Consider the following 20857-nt stretch of genomic DNA (forward strand, 5'->3'; position numbering starts at 1 on the left):
GGTGGGGGGCAAAGGGAGGGATAGCATTAGGAGGAATATGTAATGTAGATAACAGGTTGATGGGTGCAGCAAACCACCATGGCACATGTATACCTATGTAACAAACCTGCACGTTCTGCACATACATTCCAGAACTTAAAGTATAATAAAAAAATAAATAAAAAGGAAACAAAATATTAGCTGGGTATGGTGGCATGCACCTGTAGTCTCAGCTACTTAGGAGGCTGAGGCAGGATGATTGCTTGAGCCCTGGAATTCAAGGCTGCAGTGAGCTATGATCACACTGCTGCACTCTAGCGTGGGCAACAGAGGAAGACCCCTGTCCCAATAAATAAATGCATTTTTTTAAAAAGTACTAATTCAGGGAGGTTTCTCTTTAAGGTATCATTTCTTTAGAGAATGCAATATAATGTGTTTTATTAAAGTTGATTACTTTCACATGAATCTGTTTCTTCTTGGAAATTTGAGTAGCCTATGAGATTAGAAGATTGGTTATTATATAAATGAGTAGTCAAAGATATAATGGTGATTAGGGTCACATTATAGAGTCTTTTAAAAATGTATTTAGAATATATGTAAATAATATGTACATTTGATATAGTTGTGCTTTTAGTAAACAGAAACTTTGAGCATCCCACATCTTTAGCCGAAGGAGTCCTTCTCTCAAGTAAAACTAAATCTTTGTTTGGGGGTATTAAAGTGATTTAGTGAGCATCATTTGTGCTAAAGATTTTAACTCCCTCTGACTGCCTGCTCATCCACCAAATATTTTAGCAAAGTTGTCAACAAGTGTCAAAATTGCTCATCTTAATTGATCATCTACCCATCTGCCCCAGAGGTGATAGTGAACCCAAAAGTCCATAGTAATAGAAAGGAGAAATAAAATGCATTCATAATCCACAGAACAGATAATTGATCTTAGATTTTTGTGGGCTTTTTTTTCCCCCCAATATTAGCAAATCCTGTATTGGTTTTCTGCTAAGGTGTAAGCTCAGTGTTTGAGATTATAAACACTCAAATTAGTTTGAATGACAAATCTGCGATAATTGTTTAAGGAAAATTTTTTAGCTTGCCATTTGCTGTTTCTAATGGGTGATCTGAATGTAACATTTGTTGATTCAGCTAATGGGACTATCTTGGCAATCAATCTTTTTACCCTCACCAAATTCTGCAGTCAGTTTTGTATTAGTTACCCATTACTGCATAACAAATTACCATGCATTTAGTGGGTTAAAACAACACGTACTTATTAGCACTATGCTTTAACCAACTGAGCTCGTAGGCCACCACGTAACACCTATTTATTATCTCATAGTTTCTGTTTGTCAGGAATCTAGGCATGGCTTAGCTGGATCCTCTGCTAAGGGTCTCACAGTTGACATCAAGGCTGAGCTTGGGTTCCTCTTTCAAGTTCATTGGTTATTAGCAGAATTCAGTTTCTTGCGGTTGTATGATCAAAGTCTCATTTTCTTACTGGTTGTCGGGCCTACTTTCACTCCTGAAGACTGCCCACAGTTCCTTGTCATGTGGCCCTCTCATATCATGGCAGCTTACTTTTTCAAGGCCAGCAGAAGAATCTCTTGCTTCAGTTGGCTAAGACAGAGACTTATATAACATGATCATGGGAGTAATTGTCTCATCACCTTTGCCATATTCCATTGCCTACAAACAAGTCACAAGTTCTGCTTGTGCTCAAGAGGAAGGGATTATATGAGAACTTGATTAATTGGGGAGTTGGGGGATATTCCTAGGGTATGTCCACCACAACTCCAAGAAGTAGAGCCCTGGCAAACTTCTTACCAAGTCAGTAGCAATGGTCCTCTACCCACTACAAGTAACAAGGTCCATCTGTGCTTCTTTAGATGACCTTTGTTTTATGAACAAAATATGTAATTTGGATTTTTGTAATAGTAAGTATCTTTTCTACTGAACAGAATAAAGATAAAGAAAATCTTCCTTAGGATACACTTTTTTTTTTCTTTATTTTTTGAGACAGAGTCTCACTCTGTCACCCAGGCTGGAATGCAATGGTGCGATCTCAGCTTGGTGCAACCTTCGCCTGGGTTCAAGTCATTCTCAGGATACACTTCTAAAACGCCCAAAAATTTAATTTATTAATATAGTTATTGTTGATAGTAGCAAATGCTTCATTATGTAATTGAGTGTGACATTAATTCTCTCATGCATTGTCAAATGACTCTTACTCTTCAGTGCAGGAATCACAGCCATGGCCCCCACCCTCCAGGATTTGGTCGATATGGCATCTGTGCACGTGAAAACAAAGAACTTGCCAATGCAAGAGAAGCTCTTCCTCTTATAGAGGACTCTAGTAACTGTGACATTGTCAAAGCTACTCAGTAAGTCTTCCAAATGCTTTGGTTTATCCTCATGTTCTCTTGAATTAATAGTAATGTATGTGTAGTTCATGGCTCTTCATATGTTTACCTCTCTTACTTTGCAATGGTAGTTAACACCAGCACCAAGTATATTTGTCATAGCAACACCACAGTACTTAGTACAGCGTACCTAAGCTGTTTATATACCAGGACGTTCCATTAGATTGTAGACAGCTTCTTAGCAAAAGCATGTCTTCATCTTTGTAGCTCCAGTGCTTTTGCACAGTTCCTTCTTGTATGAGATACCTAATAAATGTTCCTTGAATGAATGGATGATTTTAAATGACACTAAGCCAAACTCTTTATTCGAAATACAAATCTAAGTCTTTTAAAATATACTACAACCTGAATAGGTCGATGGAATAAAAAATACCAACTTACACATTCATAGATGTTTTAAACAATCATTTTCTTGAGTACTTTCCATGTGCTTGTGCTGGATTAACTAGAAGAAAGACAGTAAGGTAAGGTGGAAATATGTTCTCTGACCACTTGAAACACATAGTGTATTGTTTTACTTGCACTGGATATGGAAGTACATTTTGAAAGTTTCCCCTTAAAATCTCTATATGTGGGTATTTGCATTAAGTCAATTATTCCCAACATTTTCACCTTCATGGATCTTGTTGATTATTAACATCTATCACACCTCTTGCCATTGAGCATATTTTGAAATATTTTGTTCATCATACTACATCAAATAGTAATCCATTTTTGTAGTAATCAAACATAAATCTGCCCAGCAGATTGCCCATCAAATATAAATCATGCCAATCTAATCAGCCTGAGGGGAACTAATGTTACCATACTAATTTGATATAATTTCTATCAGAACAAAGATGTTTGGAGATTAATTAGCTTATTTGGCCTTAATATAGGCTAATGTATTGTCTATGTTAATTAAAAAATACATTGACAATTATTTGAGTATTCTAATTACCAATTTATATGAACTCTAGAGGACTTGGGAACCACTCTTTTAGGTGAATATTATTTGATACTGTTTATCTTTTATTTATACAAAGATGAGTGTATTCTTAAGGTAAATATTTGCTTTAATTAGGATGGAAACATTTAAATCTTTCCCTGTTGCCCAAGAAACTCTTAAGATAAATGTCAGAAATTAGGCTGTTTTAATGGGAATCTCAGTAAAACTCGCATTTTATGTCTTTCCTAAAATTTTCTTCAGGTCCTGTACCTTCTCAAGTGGTTGTGGGGAGACCTGTAGGTAGTATTTGGGAAGGGCATAGAGAGCTAGGGTGTGTGTGTGTGTGTGTTTTCTAAACCAGCAAAATCTTAATGAATGTATATTCTTATTACGTTTCTCAAATAAAGGGAGTATTTCTTTTCCAGTAAAATGTTAAAGTTGACATTTAAAAGATGGAGAGTGGGCCGGGTGCTGTGACTCACACCTGTAATCCCAGCACTTTGGGAGGCCAAGGTGGGTGGATCACAAGGTCAGGAGATTGAGCCCATCCTGACTAACATGGTGAAACCCCATCTCTACTAAAAGTACAAAAAATTAGCTGGGGTGGTGGCAGATGCCTGTAGTCCCAGCTACTCAGGAAGCTGAGGCAGGAGAATGGCATGAACCCGGGAGGCGGAGCTTGCAGTGAGCTGAGATCAAGCCACTGTACTCCAGTCTGGGCGACAGAGCCAGACTCCGTCTCAAAAAAAAAAAAAAATGATGGAGAGTGTAAATGTATGTGTGTCATTCTAAAATCTACTCTTTTAAAAATGCCAAAAAGACACACACACACACACAAACACACACACATGCATATTTTGGTAAGGCAGAAATTGTTCTAATTTACAGTGTGAGAAACAGACAATTCTGCTATTTGGTTTGATTTTTTATCCTTGCAGGCTTATTGAAACTTTCAGGTACTTTTAAATAGAAATAAGTTTTCAAGAAAGTGCTAAAGGGTCGGTTGGGACTTCATAGAAATATTGCTAATAGGCCACGTGTGGTAGCTCACGCCTGTAATCCCAGCACTTTGGGAAGCCGAGGTGGGCAGATTACCTGAGGTCAGGAGTTCGAGACCAGCCTCACTAATATGGTGAAACCCCATTTCTACTAAAAATACAAAAATTAGCCTCGTGTCATGGCACACGCCTGTAATCCCAGCTACCTGGGAGGATGAGGCAGGCGAATCGCTTCAACCCAGGAGACAGAGGTTGCAGTGAGCTGAGATCGTGCCACTGCACTCCAGCCTGGGCAAAAGCGAGACTCCATTTCAAAAAGAAAAAAAAAAAGAAATATTGCTAATAAATGATTTATCTCTTTATTCTCTATGAAATACCTCTTTTTAATGCTATAATAATTTGTCTATGAAATACCTCTTTTCAATGCTATACTATTTAACTGATTAACTAATAGTTAAACATCTTCCAAGCCCATCATTCCTTTTCTATTCCTATTGCTTCTCTCTTACTTTAGGCTCTCATTGTCTCTCACCTGTATTTATTGCAATAACCTCTAAACTGGTATTTCACTCTCTGTCCTTACCCTGCTCTAAGCAGCTTCCATATTGCCTCCAATGCGATCTTTCTTAAAACTCAAAGTCTGAGTACTTTCTTCTTTAAAACCCTTTATTGGTTTCCCATTGAACTGTAGATAAAGTCTAAACTTCATAGTGTAGCACAGAATGCCCATGTGGTCTTTGCCTATTGCTTCTAACCTCATGTCTCATCACTCCCTCTCATGCTTTATGCTTTAGCAATGTTACACTGCTTTTATTTCTCTGAACATCCATGTAGTTTCACATTTCTGATTTTTGTACATGCTGCTCCCTCTGCCTGAAATGCCTTTTGTCAGCCTATAAAATATAGCTTAGTTTCATCTCCTTCAGGAAGGGCTAATCATTTGTTACTCTGCTATACCTATATTCTTTCCATATTTTGTTGTTGAATTTATCCCATTCCAAGTTTGCTTTTAGTCTTTATCCCTTGTTGTGAGATTATTGCATAGGCTTGGTTTGATTCAGGGGTAAGATTATTGTCAGGAATCGGCAGGAGGTGTTTCTGGCACACAGTGGAGATCAGATGAAACTTACTGAAGGGCGGCAATGTAGGTTTAAAGTTTACTTATGGAAATCAAGTTCAACTCCAAAGAGATTAATCTGATCAGTAAGTAAACTAGGTTTCCTTTTGCTGTTTGGCTTTATACTGTGTCCTCTCTGTGCATGTCTTTGTTAATTATTTTATTTATTGACTGAAAGGCAGTTTGGATAATGAAAAGATACAGTAAAATGAAGAAATTTTGATATTTGAAATGATTTTAATGGTATCAATTAATGCTTTTTTTTCTTATTTGAGATACGGGATTTTTGAACGATGTAAAGAGTTGGTAGAAGCAGGATATGATGTCAGGCAACCAGATAAAGAAAATGTGTCACTTCTTCATTGGGCTGCTATTAACAACAGACTGGACCTTGTAAAGTAAGATGGGATATATGTGTGTTAATTGTGTATTTATAATTTTAGACCTCTCCTTTATTTATCTTTTTCTTTAAGTACGAGTATTGAATCATGTGTAATCCTCGTGTGAAAGAACACCTGAAACTTTTCCTGCCACACATGTTAGTTATTATAAAGTTGAAAAGGACCTTAGAGACCATGCCTGGTTGATCCAAAAAGGAAAATTAGAAATAAAGCCAAAGGGGCCAATCGTAAAGTTTAGGAAGTAAAAGTGAACACTTTTTAAAAAAGGAAAAGCATAATAAACTTTTTCAGAATAGAATGGGAAGTCTCATCTAGTTTAGAGGAAACATTGAAATATTTTACATGTTAATGCCGCGAAGAATAGATAGGTAGGAAATATAACCTTTTTCAAAAAACTAAATATGGAATATACTTTTAAGTGGGCATGTATTAGATTGTATAAAATACTTCCCCTTCATAAAGCAGTAATGCCTACCCATTGTTTCTTTCAAACAGCTTAACATGTAAAATGTACATGTGTATGTGAATGTGTGTATATTTTGTGTTTTAGGATTAGATATTTAAAATCCTTAAAGTTTAAGAAATTTATTAAGGTTTAAAATGTTCTAACACACATGAATACTCACAGGCAAACTCCTCTTCTGTGGAAATAAACTGGCATGGTATTTAGATAATACGATATATGAAGCTCAACTTTGAAGTAATGAGACTAATTTCTATAAACCGTAGAAGAAAATCAGTCTCATTACCTTATATGTCCACCTTATACAGTGCCTCTCATCTCTGTCCCCCAAATGCAGGGCAAAACACTCAAAATGTCTAACTTTTCCAAAAGGATTTTAAATTAATTCTTTACTACTTACTTTTAAAATTCAGTCCCACATAGTAATTCTACTTTTAAACTGTTGAAGGTGACATAATTTTACCTTTCTCCTTCCAGTCAAGTAAGAATATCTGCCTGATCCTAAACCTTTTGAATATAAACAATTTCAAGAGTGCTGCAGTAGTTAGACTACGCAGAGAGTAGTTATGATGTGTTTGGTATGTAAGTTATAATGGAATGCCAATTATAGCAGGACTAATTACTTACCTCCCAAGAATGTTTCATCAGGGGTTTGTCTGATTCTGCCATGTGAACCTTTCATATTTCTATAGATCTGGGTGTTTTAGGGAGTATTACTATCATAATTTGTTCTCCAATATATTTTTACTATGAAAAAATTAGTATTTTCTTTCTCAATATGAAGCTTAAGTTTCAAATCTTATTTTCATTTGTGTCTGCTTTTAACAGGTTTTATATTTCAAAAGGTGCTGTTGTAGATCAGTTGGGTGGAGATTTAAATTCAACTCCTCTTCACTGGGCCATCCGGTAAGGTTTCTTTGAATGCTGAAATTAAATAGCCACATGTAGCTAGTGGTCACCATATCGAAAATCAGTTATAGACAATTTGAAAGACTATCTTTTCTTTTTTTTGCCCCTTTATTTAAAATAAATTACAGTTTTAAAGGTTTTGCAGAAAGAATGTTTTTGATATTTAATTTAGAGCTTCATTATAATTATCCAACTCAAATATGTGTATTATAGTTTATTTTTTGTAATTAGAATAAATAATTTTCATACTTGGTAACATAAATAAAAGTAGTAGTTCAGTGAACTGCAAACTCAGTCAGTTCAGGCTTATGACTATAGATGTCTATTCAGAAACCTATGATTTTATTTCAGAGTCAGTTTCCTCTGAAATGTAAAGTATTTCTCTATGTCTTAGGGCCAAATGAGTCACCTCTTTTAAAAGTTGTTGCAGGATTAACAAGAAATTTTGAGTAGGTCAACTTAGAACATTTATGTTGTGTGGTCACTCTCCTCTTTTCTCTGTTGTATATTGGTCATCTGAAACTGAAGTTAATAAGTCTTGAATACTTACCAGTTTCTTTTTTTAACTTAAACTCCACTCTCAGTGGTTGGTGGGTTGACAGGAATCTGAAACTGAAGTGAAAAATTGTTCATGTAAGTCAAGGAGTTGAATCTTTTCTCCATAGCCAAGAGTTTTGAAGCTCTGGGGTTAATTCATGCCCCTTAAGCTACTGAGGTACAGTACTTTACATGAAAAATGAACCAGAGTCAAGCTTAAGAAAAGCATATGAATATATTTTTAATATTATCACAGTAAACCCACAGTCTATTAATATTATATTTCTGTATATCTGGCTTATGATTTTTTGATTTTTAAAATGACAAGGACGTCTAAGGAGTCCTAGAACCTTCATTGTTAGCATGTCATAAAAAATTATTATTTACATATGGTAATATAAGGTTTAAGCTAGATTGGGAAGTTATCAAGTTTATCACTTGCACTCAAGAATGATTATCCAGGCTGGGCGCAGTGGCTCACGCCTGTAATCCCAGCAGTTCGGGAGGCTGAGGCAGGCAGATCATGAGGTCAGGAGATCAAGACAATCCTGGCTCACACGGTGAAACCCCATCTCTACTAAAAATACAAAAAATTAGCCAGCGTGGTGGCATGCTCCTGTAGTCCCAGCTACTCGGGAAGTTGAGGCAGGAGAACCGTTTGGACTTGGGCGGCAGATGTTGCTGTGAGCCGAGATCTTACCACTGCACTCCAGCCTGGGTGACAGTGAGACTCCGTCTCAAAAAAAAAAAACCGAGAATGATTATCCATATCGTTCTAAGTTTGCAGCATCTAATCTAAGTAAAAAACGTTTGGACAATCACCATTGTTTCAAAAATCTTACTGTCTTACTGTTAGGAAATATTTTTTATATGTAAGCAAAATCCCTCATGTCTTAGGAATATCAGTTTCTCCCTGACTTTTTGCTTTTTCTGCATGCTACAGAATGGCTTTTTGTCTTCTATTTGCAGACAAGGACATTTACCTGTGGTCATATTATTACTCCAGCATGGTGCAGACCCCACTCTCATTGATGGAGAAGGATTCAGCAGCATCCACCTGGCAGTATTGTTTCAGCACATGCCTATTATAGCATATCTCATCTCAAAGGGACAGGTATATTCTCAAATGTGTCTTACACTTCAGCTTTTATCATCTGAAGAGGTTGGGGAAATTATGAGTAGTAGTCTCTTCTCATTTTTAAGGTGGAGGTTAATGGATATCCAGATATTCAGATATTAGCCTCGGTACATTTAGCTATTGAATACTGCTTTTCAGCTTCGTTGGAGGGAAAAGGACAGGTCATTTAGCTCAGTAACGTATAATAGATGTTTCTGAAACTTGTAAGCTGGTAATAGTTTTCTTATGAACTCAGTAATTTGCAGAGTTTTCAAAACATGACTTCAAAGCCTGTATTTTCTTCTAGTTGAATAGAAAAATGGTAGTCAAATCACTAAATTAACCCATCATTTGCTTTCATTATTTGAGCCCAAATGGGAGGCCAATTTGAATGCATGTTTCTTATTGTTTTCTAAAGTAAGTCCATGAAAATTGACTTGCCTTGAGAGGCACAGGTTAAATTATAGGTTATTGTCAGTTTAAATGTCAATTATACTTGCCTGGAATATGTTTTCCAGTAGCAAAGTAGTTTATGTGTTAGCAGACTTTCCTGTAAAAGGCATGAAAACGTGTTTGCACAAATGCTGTTGGAATGGTTGTGCTCCTTTTAAATGAGCACTTTCTCTCAGACTTAGCTGATTGAAGTAGAATTATAACCTCCTAGGTTTCATTGTTGGAAAAATATAAATATATGAAGAAGAGTCCTGTCTGCTTCTCTTTGGGCCCTTTCCCAAGTCCTATTCCTCCAAGGCCCATAAGAATCTTCAGAAGCTGAAACTCTTTTTCTTTGGCTTAGCTGAAACCATTGTTGTATACCTTAAACCTAGACCTGTCTTATTAAAAGGATTATATCCTCATGGAAATATGATTTCCTTTTTTTTTCTGTATTCCAGAAAATAGAAAGGAAATTTTCCCTGTTTAAAACTTAGTATATTAAGTCCAGAAAGAAAAGTTTGCCTCAGAAGATAGGGAGTTCACTATTTACTGGAATTGTTTGAGTAGATACTGAATGACTTTGTATAAGAATTGATAATGTGAATTAATGTGTCAACTAAGGTCTCAACTAGGTGACTTTTAAGGCCTCTACCATCTCTTGTACTTGATGGTAGCTATCAACATTTTACTCTTTCCCTTAACTGTCTGTGTTCACATCGTATAACACTTTACATTATATATTCAGATTTTCTTTTAAAATATTTTATAGAAATCCATGGATTTTTACCCTATGGAAGTAGAGCAGAGCATTCTTTTTATCAAATGATATTTGAACCCTTCATGTAGAAATAATGGTGGTACTGAATGTATTAAAGAGACATATTTCTATTAAGAGAACAAATAGACTTTTGAGTGTATTTACAGTTATGCTAATTGTCTTCTTTTTGAATAGAGTGTGAATATGACAGATGTAAATGGCCAGACACCTCTCATGTTATCAGCTCACAAAGTAATTGGGTGAGTTTAATTTAATCGCCTCAATCTGATTCTGGTTCCAACTATTTCTTTTCTGTTTGTGTAATTTTGAGTATCTCTGTCTATGTGAGATGATAGTATATTGAAGAAACTAGTATTTTCCACACTGAGACTGTGATAATCGACTTTTAAGATAGTTAGAAAAGCAGCATTGAAATACATTTTCTCTTTTCTGATAGCTTTGGCAAAAAGTTTGAAAGCTACTAATAAGAAAAAAATTTCCTTACCTAACAAGTAGATATACCTTGACATATACTTGTTAACATGACTTGTATTTCTTCCTTTGCTTTTAAGAGAAATGGCTATAATTTTAAATGTTCTCATAATTTAAAATCTGATAAGTCTGCTTTCTGGAAAATATTACATTTTGAGATTCTCTGACGTCAGTCTTGACTGCTTTGAAAATATAACTGAAAAGAGTCTTTTTGTATGTTCAGATCAAGCACTTACATATTTAAGTTTTTCTGTGTATTTATTTCTATAAACACATGATTAATGACACTGTATAATTCAACTTCCGGTATTTAAGCAAATACTTGTGACAGTTCTCACTTTAGCAGTTTGTTTCTATGTTGTATTGAATCTCTGATTTTGCTTGTACTTAGGACTTCTAGGAACCATGTTAATTCTAATGCTATTTCCTTTTTGTTCATGGAATGGTAGGATTGGAGGTAGAATTTTATTAAAAAGCATTTTGTCTTTGCTGGTAAATCTGAAGTTAGGTATAATCCCTATAAAGATGTTGATGAAATAAATAAAGTAGAATATTGTTTTCTTAAAATAATCTCTTCAGTGGTCATGAAGGAAGGAAAGGTATTGGTAAAGTAAAATATTTTACTGAATTCTGTCTTTTAGTCCGTAACTTTCTAAGATTCACAAATATTTTAGAACATAATTTATACCTGCTTTATTTAACAGTTGATTTGATGGAGAGTATGAAGTTAGCTCCTCAACTAAAACATACATTTAGTCTTTAATTGAATAAATAGCATAGCATTTAATATTGACTAAAGTTAAATCTATAATTCAGAGAAAAGTGTTAGCCAATAGAACAATATGAAAGGAAAAGTTTGAAAAACAGAAGCAGTTATTCCACTGCATTGTTAAAATTATCTATATAGCATGTCATCATTTAATAGATGTCTTTTTTTTTTTAAATCTCCTATTAGTACCTAGAATATAAGTCAGTACAAAGAAGTTTCTCAGTTCTGAATACTTAACTGAATGGTTAATTGATGGCATTATCTTAAAGGATTCATAATTTGCATTTACTCCTTAAGTCATCATCTCTGTTAATGCCTCTTGGTATTTTATTATTTTGAGACAGGCCGGAACCAACTGGATTTCTTTTAAAGTTTAATCCTTCTCTCAATGTGGTTGATAAAATACACCAAAACACTCCACTTCACTGGGCAGTTGCAGCAGGAAATGTTAATGCAGTTGATAAGCTTTTGGAAGCTGGTTCTAGCCTGGATATCCAGAATGTTAAGGTATGGCCAGGTATTTATCTCCCTTAGTTTAATATATCTTGAGTTAGAAGACTGATAAATTCACATAAAGGTAAGCTATATATTTGTTTTCAGTTACCCCAAGATAGATATAAATGATAATAACTGGCTATCCTTGGAATAGTGTGTTGAGTCTATGATTCTGGTGAGTTTAAAAAAAGTTTAGCACTCATAATATATTAAAAATATTTTAAAACTTTTTACCCCACTCTTTTTTAAGGGAGAAACACCTCTTGATATGGCTCTACAAAACAAAAATCAGCTCATTATTCATATGCTAAAAGCAGAAGCCAAAATGAGAACCAACCAAAAGTTCAGACTTTGGAGGTGGCTGCAGAAATGCGAGGTATTTTCATTTGGGGTCTTTTCTGTGGGATAGACGACTTTTTTGTTCATTTGGTTTTGTTTATTAAGGCATCAGAGGAAACCAGAGAGTTGGCTTTTTGCTGCATTATATCTGCTGACTATGTCTTTCCCCTGCATCCTGTTGCCCAAAGTTGGAAATTTGGCACTTTCATTGGCTGTTTATTGTTGGTCCTCAACTAGATGCTCTAAAACTGCATGTTACCTTATGAATAGTATTATGTACTTCCACATTTATTTAATGAATGTATTGAAATGCAAAAGGTTTTGATTTTAGAGACAATGGGAAAACACCATGTTGCAAAGAGTTTTATAGAAGCTTGTAGTAACAGCTTATTCCTTACTAAATTTTTATTTCTCAAAAAGAAAATAATAACAGTTACAATGTTGCCTTAGAATCATGAGGACTTTAAAATGATATTGTTGCAAACTTTAGGCATATGATGTCACTTCATAAAAGAAAACACTGGAATTTTGAGAAATTAAACCCAAATTTTATTCATTTTTTTAGCTTAGCAATTCTGAGTGGTGTTCCTCTAAACTTTAAAATGAACTGAATAATGGAAAACGTTAGAAACTTCAGCTTATTCTCATGAATAACAAAATCTAAGTCATAGAAGTGAATAGTATTTAAATTGTTAAAATGGAATATTGGATTGATTCCACTGTCTCTAGTGTTTTCAAATATGATACCATCATGTTATTAATAATAATTAGTTATTATACTTTCATAGTGATTCTAAATTAGGAGACACCATATTCTTATGTAGAGGATCATCATGAATGCTATACTGCTTTTGCATTAGGCATGTGGAGTGGGGAGAGGAAGAAATATTGGTTACTCCTCAGTATCCTTTGCCAGCTCCTCTACTTCTTCCCCATCTCTTGTTGGTAGGGTGCCCCAGGATTTTGTTATTGACCTTCTTTGCTATTTATTCATTCCCTAAATGCCATCTATATGTTGATAACTCCCATATTTGTCTCTCTAGTCTAGACCTTTCCATACTCATATATCAAATTACCTACTTGATTCATCCACTTTGATGTCTAATAGGCATCTCCTGATACCCTCCCCACCCTTCCCCTGACTAAACCAAACCTTCCCCATCTCAGTAGCTGGAGTTTGCATTCCTCTGTCTTCACCTATTTTTTTGTCATACCACATATGCAGTCCATTAGAAAGATGTGTTGACCAGTTCAGCCTTCAGTTTATATCCAGAATCTGACCCCTTCTTACCACTCTACCAGTGCCATGTTGGTTCAGCAGATGAATCTAAAATGTAAGTCAAGTCATGTCACTTATCAGCTCACATTCCTATGATGTCTCCTCATTTCTCCCAGAGTAAAAGCAAAGTCTTTATGATGACCTATAAGGCCCTTTGTCATCCAGGTTTTTATATACTATAAAAGTGACTTAGCATATTTATCTCTCTATCTTTCCCAGCTAGAATTTAAGTGAGAAAAAGATCTTAAATTCATTGATGTGTCCCAAGTGCCTAGAATAGTACCTTGCATATAATATGCCCTCAAGTATTTGTTGAATGAATAGTGCAGCTTGTCTGTAAGAGTGTTATATCTAGGATTTAGAATTTTGAGATCCATATTTAATTCTTATCTCTGTTCTGAGATTATGTTGCTAGGAGATTCTAAATTTACATTAGAAAAATCTAAACTAGCCCATTTTGTGTCATCATGCCAATTGGAATTGGAAACATTTTAAAGATTTAATGTCATTTGAAATTATCCACTCCTAGATATGGCTTAGAGAAGTGAAAATGGAAGAAGAAAGAAGGAAGCCCTGCTTGCTTTCAAGGGTCTCATATCTTGTCATTAAAACTGCATTGCACAAACACGAGGCCCAGCTTCAATTCAGTCAGACTGTTGTTTCATAGAAGTTTCATTCTTTTAACTTTGCCAAAATAAACCTGAATTAGTAGCATCATGAGGACATATTTTAATCTTTGATCTTCATGTGACATTTGACACTGAGAACATCCCCCTTCTCGAAACTCTTTTTCCTGGATTCCCTGAAACCTTTCTTTCTGCCGGTTCTCATCCTGCCTCTCTGGTCGGTTGTTCTTGGTTATTTTTGGTGACTTTGCTTTTTTCCCCTTAAGTGTTTGTTTTGGCTAAGATTCTGCCCCCTTTCTACCTGCACACAGTCTTTGGGATGTTATTCACTCATGGCTTTACCACCTATGTACTGATAAATTTCAAGTCTTCCAGAATGCTAAACCTACTTTTGACTGCCTGCTGGATGGATGTCTCCTAGATGTCCATAGGCATTTAAAATTCTACATTCTCCAAACATAGCTCATCTTTTCTGCAGACCTATTGCATCTGACCTTCTCCATTAGGGATGGCATGATGCAGTGCCCAGGTTGGAGCTCTTATAGTTCCCTCATTGAGTCTTGTGTATTAATTTCTATGTAGTCCCTTGAGCTTGCTTTATGTTTTCCAATATGGAATACTGTTTGCAAGAAGTTATTTTGAAAAATCTTAGCTTTCATTAACAGTTTTCTAAAAGACCACCATTTCTTCTAGAGAAGAAAAGCAAAACAAAATATGTTTAAGCAACATTTTATAAAATGTAGGGCTTTTAAAAGATTGTTTCCTTTGGGAGGCTGAGGCGGTGGATCGCCTGAGGTCAGAAGTTCAAGACCAGCCTGGTCAACATGGTGAAACCCCGTCTCTAGTAAATATACAAAAATTAGCCAGGCATGGTGGTGGGTTCCTGTAATCCCAGATATTCGGCAGGCTGAGGCAGGAGAATTGCTTGAACCGGGGAGTTGCAGTGAGCCATGATCGCACCATTGCGCTCCAGCCTGGGCAACAAGAGTAAAACTTCATCTTAGAAAAAAAGAAAAGATTGTTTCCAAGATGTGCAATCTCTCGAACCTCAGATTTATCAATCAGCAATTTTGGAGGAGAATTTTGTGGTAGTTCTGTTGTTGTATTAATATACTTTGTTATTATATACTTTGGAAGTAGTTCTCATATTGCACTATTATTAGATACTTAAGAGGTGAAATCCATGAAGTTCTAAAATTCTGAATCTTTTAATAGCTCTTCCTGCTGCTGATGCTTTCTGTGATTACCATGTGGGCTGTTGGATACATACTGGACTTCAATTCAGATTCTTGGCTTTTAAAAGGATGTCTTCTAGTAACATTGTTTTTTCTGACATCTTTGTTTCCAAGGTGTGTATGTTAATTTTTGCAAGGCTGGTTATTGTGTTTCTGATTTTATTTCTTATTTCTGTTGTTGGTTAGCTGGAGTCACAGATTTTTATCATGCTGTAAATATTACTCACCATATAACAGCATCCTGAGGGTGGACGGGAGGAAAGGGCTTTGGTAGCATATGATTTGGTTGAAAGCAAATTGCTCAACCCCGTAACTTGGTTGACTTGACAGTTGGTGGAAAATAAATATCCTGGGTCACATTTTAATTGTTATTTTGGTGAATGATGGGGAGATTTTGTAATCATTTCATAATTATTCATGATTTTGTAATCATCTTGAAGCATTTTGCTCATTTTCAGAAATTTTGTTTCCTTTTCTAAATTTATTTTAAGCTAGTTATTTTGCTGTCAGTCATTTTTAGTTGAATTAAATTGTGGGAGGTTATAAAATAGTAAATATGGTATGGTTTTATTTTTAGGACAATATTTATACATGATTATATATAGTTAATGGTTAAGAGTCAGACTGCTTGAATTCAAGTCAAGCTTTACCACATGATAGTCTGACGTTGAACAAGTTGCTATAAAATGAGGGTTAACTGTTGTGATAATGCCTGCCTCATGGTTAACACATATAAATGCATAGAGCTATAGCTGACACACAGTACTCAATAGTCATATCACCCCCCATATCTTCTTCTCTCTTTCCTTTCTCAATAAAATGGCATCCAGTTCCTCAAATGAATATGGGTGTCATGCTTGGATTACTGTCATCCTCTCCTCACCTCCCATGTCCAACCCATTATCATGTGTTCCCTGCCTGCCTCTCTCCATCTCCACAACTCGCATCCTAGACCAAGTCTCCTCACTGGTCTTCTGACTTCTTATCCCCCTAGAGTTTACCCCCACTTAGCAATCAAGAGAATCTTTTAAAAAGCAAGTAAGTTCTTTCTTTTCTTCCTGCTTAAAGCCCTCTAGTAACTTTTTCTTGTACTCAGAACAAAATCCACACTCCTTGCCTATGGGATATTATGTGATTTATTCCCTCCCCAGCGACTTCCTCTCTTCCCCTTCTCACTGCACTGTACATTCTTTCTCACACATCAGGCTCATTCCCACCTGGGGCCTTGGCCCTTGCTTGGGTCTTTGTCTGAAGTGTTCTGACACCTTATCTTTTCATAGCTGGGTATGTCATTCAGGCCTCTCAGTTCAGCTGTCACCTGCTTAGTGAGGCCGTTCCCGACTGACGCTGCTGCATCCCTGTTTTATTTTCTTCTAGCACTTAATCACTTCCCTGCAATGTAAAGCCCATAAAAGCAGGAAACTTGTCTCTGCTGTTAAGCATTTTCATTCACTGAATGAAAGAAAAATGTAATGATGTTGATCCATAGAAAAGGATCTGAAAGGAAATATAGGGTTGCTCTTTGCGTATTATGATTATGTGTATTCCTCTGTCTTTCTGTCAGTTGCCAGCATTCTCTAGCATAAGCATGTCCTGCTTTTGTCATAAGAGCAAATGAAGTATTAGAGGAATCTTACTACTGTATCACCCAAGAGCGGGACAATAGTCTGGAAATGAATTAGAATGTAAATGTAATGTGAAAACTCAAATTTCTGAAAAATAGCAAAATGCCAAAAATTGTCTGCTATTCAGATAACTTATAACTTAGAGATATTTATTCACTTTCCACTAATTGGATTAACTCATGCTCTAAATAAATTTTAAGCCAAATCACCAGCGATCAGAGTCATCACTCCTTTTTCAGAGAGGAATCAAGGGCTGGTAATAGCTACTCCCCTAGGATAGGAACATTTGAGATTGTTTGGTTATTCGTTTATTATAGTTGAAGCCTACATTATAAAAATGGGCACAATTCAAATGTGAGTCAAATGCATATGACAACTTTATTCATACATCCTTTATCTCTCATATTCCTCTATAGGGTCCCAATTTCATAGAGGAAAGCAACTGTAAACTATTATTATTATAGGGCAGCTGCTTATTGATCCAGGCTGTTAACCTGACACCTGTCAGGAATGGACACGCAGTGGTAGAGGCTCTTGTAAATTAGTAGTTCATTGTATTACGTAATTGGTCAAATGCATTTTTTGCTGTAAGATCTCCAACAGACCACACCCTGGAGGTTACAAGGGCTTAATTTGGCCTGTTTTGGCAGCATGTTGAGCATCTAAAGTTTGGACTCTTTAGTTCTTTTCAAATATGAATTTATTGTAATTATGGTTATGATCCTGGTAGCTAATTTTTTTTAACCCTTCATACCTATTGTTAACTGTTGTTTTTTCCTGGAATAAATTTTAAAATATATTCAGGTAAACTATATTCTTGCATAAGATGTCTGTAGTGAGTACTTAGTGTAAAAGACATTTTCTTTTGAAACTGCAGTATTTTGGGTAAATTATATGTGGACCTCAAGTTGCCTGTGACCCAAGTGAAATTGTTAATATTCTGAATGCCAGTATCATTTTTAGCCTTTGTGTATCTTTTTATATGAAGTGTCTACTTCTCAAGCTGATTATAGGATGAATGTGCTCAAGGTTGTGTGCATCTGTGTGCTTCACAAACATCATTCTAGTCTCTGGAAGAAAGCTTGTTAAATGTAAAGGTGAATCTCTAAGTATATAAATTTTTGCATTATAGTGTATTTAAAAATATATGCCAAAAAAGAAATAAAAGTATATGTCTCAATAGAAATACAAAAGATTCATTGAAAATATATATTAAATTGTTGTGGATTAATATTGTATGAGTTGGTTAGAAGAACTAGAACATACACTTCTTGAGAGTCGTTGTGCTTTAGTTTTCTCATGTGTAAAATGGGGGGATGATGTTGCGTAACTCTGTTACCACATGGAAAGTGACACATAGTAAGCACTCAGTACATGAAAGCTATTACTGTTGCTGCTGATATTATTATCACTACCATTATTATGTAGGGAAATTTAGAACTAAAATTAATACAAGTCATACTAATACCTTATATTTATCTTTTTTCTTTTAGGTTCTTGGTTGGGTATAAGAACCTTATATACTTACCAACAGCCTTTCTGCTAAGTTCCATTTTTTGGATATTTATGACTTGGTTCATCTTATTTTTTCCTGATATCCTTTAAGCATCAATTTTGATGCATATCTCATTTTGCCTTTAAAAAAGAGTAATGTCATTGTTAGGAATTTAGGTACTGGAAAAGACCTAGGGAATGCAACTTATATTTGCATTCATTTAATGGTTCTGGATGAAGATGTTTAATGTTGAAAATCTACTTAATTCGAAAAGTAGTCTCAGAGTACATTATGGAAATGGTAAGTATCTAGTATTTATTACTCATAGGAGGGGAACAGTAGAATGTATTATTGTTTTACTTGTACTATAATTTGTTGGATTGTCTTGAGATTCCTTCAAGGTCAGATGTTTCTCATAACTTGGTCAGCAGTTACAGTTAATTTTAATACATTTTCTGAGTACCAAGATGGACTGCATGAAAGGGATATTGGGGAAAATATGGCTTCCTCAGTAATGGTAAGTGTTAGTGGTATTATCTAAGGCAATTATTCTCAATCCACAGTAAAAATAAATTTACTTTGCCACTCAACATATATGTAAAACAAAGACTGTACTCCTAATGTACGCTTTACCCTATGGTGTTATTTCATCCCATTTCCTTTTTAAAAAATTTTAATCACGGCCCATTTAATTCTTTCATGACCCACTAATGAATAGCAGCCTGAGATGAAAACAAAAACAAAAAAAAAACTCATTCAGGGAATAGGTTTATTACTTAAGGATCAGGGCCCAGGACCAAGTCCAACTTAGGGGTTTATTGTTCTCTTAGTGTTGGCCAAGTCCTGTCACCTAGAAATGGGGAGAGGGGTTACTTGGGCTCTAACCATTTATGACTTCAGGTGGGTGGAAGGCATTTTCAATCTTCCCACCTCTTGCCAGACTCCCTTCTTCCCTTCCAAGGAAGCTCTGATAAAGGCCTTGCTTTGCTTATGGAGTAGGAGAAGAAGGAATGTTGTAGATAGAAATATACCTTTTAGTGTATTCCTTTAAACTTCCACGTTACTTCTCTAGCATTTCCGAAAAGAAAGAACAGAGTGTTTATGGGAGACGTACATAAACTGAATTCAAGAATATTATTTCCATAGGAGTAAATGTGAAATGAGTTGGCCATGTGAGTTCTCAAAGTACATATGTCTACATCCATTATAGCATGTTTTTGCTTTAATTCTCCTTTTTATTTATGAGCATTATCTCTAATATTTTTCAGATTTCTTTAAATGAATGGCATGGCCATTTGGCTTTTTTCAGATTTTATTGTCTCTTCTTTGTCTCATAATTACTGATTTGGTGGCAGTTTTTTAAGCACTAGCCTTATCACCACCACTTAATGAAGGCTTGGATGATATTATTATTACGATAGAAAAATACATGATATTATAAGTAGTCATGAGTGCATCAAATAACAGCACAGGATACAACAAAATCACTTGCAGAAGACCCAAGGCTCATAAATTCTAGGGTAATTGACATGATACAGAGGAAAGAATGATAGCTGATATTTTTGTTTACCAATCCATATGGCAGTGGAATAAAACAGTTTTAAAAATGTGTTTTGTGATAAATTTTGAAATTTGAGAAACATGTCAGATTTTGCACAAAGCTTTTACATTGAATTATTTCAAATTTGTAGAATCAAAATTAACAAAAGAGAACTGATTTCCATAGCTAGACAGAATCTTAAGATGTTGGAATCAACAAGTTGGACTATTTTATTTGCTTGTACAACCTAAAACCATTTGTTCTAGGCAACCATATGAACCCGCTACTTGTGAGGGCATGTAAGTCAGTAGGTGGCATACTTCACCATCAGAACAATGTTCTTCACACTAAATTTTAAATCTTGGAACTGCCTTGTGGATGAACTGAGATGCTGCCCTGGGTTTAAACTAGCTTTGTCTCAGGCTGCCATCTGGATTGAATAAGGGCATTTGCTTCCACAGATACTGGCCTATTAGGGGAAGATGTTCTGGGGCACTATGGAATAAGACAAAACGATTTTGAGTTTTAGTTGTTTTTCAGACTAGTTATGTACCATTGGGGCAAGGTACATAATTTCACCAAGCCTTAGTTTTTCTGTAAATTGGAGATAACAGAAACAAACTCATGGTGTGGCTGCAAGGATTACTATGAAGTGCTCACCAGAGTCCCCATGGCAAAATTGGTGTTCTATAAATATACCTAATATTTTTTATTAGTTATTCTTATGAATAAAATCTAGATGGCCGGGCGCGGTGGCTCAAGCCTGTAATCCCAGCACTTTGGGAGGCCGAGACGTGGCGGATCACAGAGGTCAGGAGATCGAAGACCATCCTGGTAACAACGGTGATATCCCCGTCTCTTACTGAAAATAATATCAAAAAATTAGCGGGCGAAGGATGGCGAG

The 20857-nt window shown here is 35.5% G+C and overlaps 1 protein-coding gene across 1 annotated transcript in view; it reads left to right on the forward strand.

The window, feature by feature from the left end:
* Positions 1 to 20857, forward strand: part of ZDHHC13 (zDHHC palmitoyltransferase 13) — a 54663-nt gene that overhangs the window by 17970 nt on the left and 15836 nt on the right. The window contains exons 2-10 of the mRNA XM_017858214.1: positions 2212 to 2357; positions 5715 to 5837; positions 7132 to 7209; positions 8719 to 8863; positions 10254 to 10318; positions 11664 to 11826; positions 12065 to 12190; positions 15274 to 15407; positions 18412 to 18512. Of these exons, the coding sequence (XP_017713703.1) occupies positions 2212 to 2357; positions 5715 to 5837; positions 7132 to 7209; positions 8719 to 8863; positions 10254 to 10318; positions 11664 to 11826; positions 12065 to 12190; positions 15274 to 15407; positions 18412 to 18512 (1081 nt within the window). The remainder of the gene's footprint in view (positions 1 to 2211; positions 2358 to 5714; positions 5838 to 7131; positions 7210 to 8718; positions 8864 to 10253; positions 10319 to 11663; positions 11827 to 12064; positions 12191 to 15273; positions 15408 to 18411; positions 18513 to 20857) is intronic.

This window comes from Rhinopithecus bieti, unplaced genomic scaffold (genome assembly GCF_001698545.2).
Source record: "Rhinopithecus bieti isolate Rb0 unplaced genomic scaffold, ASM169854v2 scaffold_2350, whole genome shotgun sequence".
Classification (NCBI taxonomy): Eukaryota; Metazoa; Chordata; class Mammalia; order Primates; family Cercopithecidae; genus Rhinopithecus; species Rhinopithecus bieti.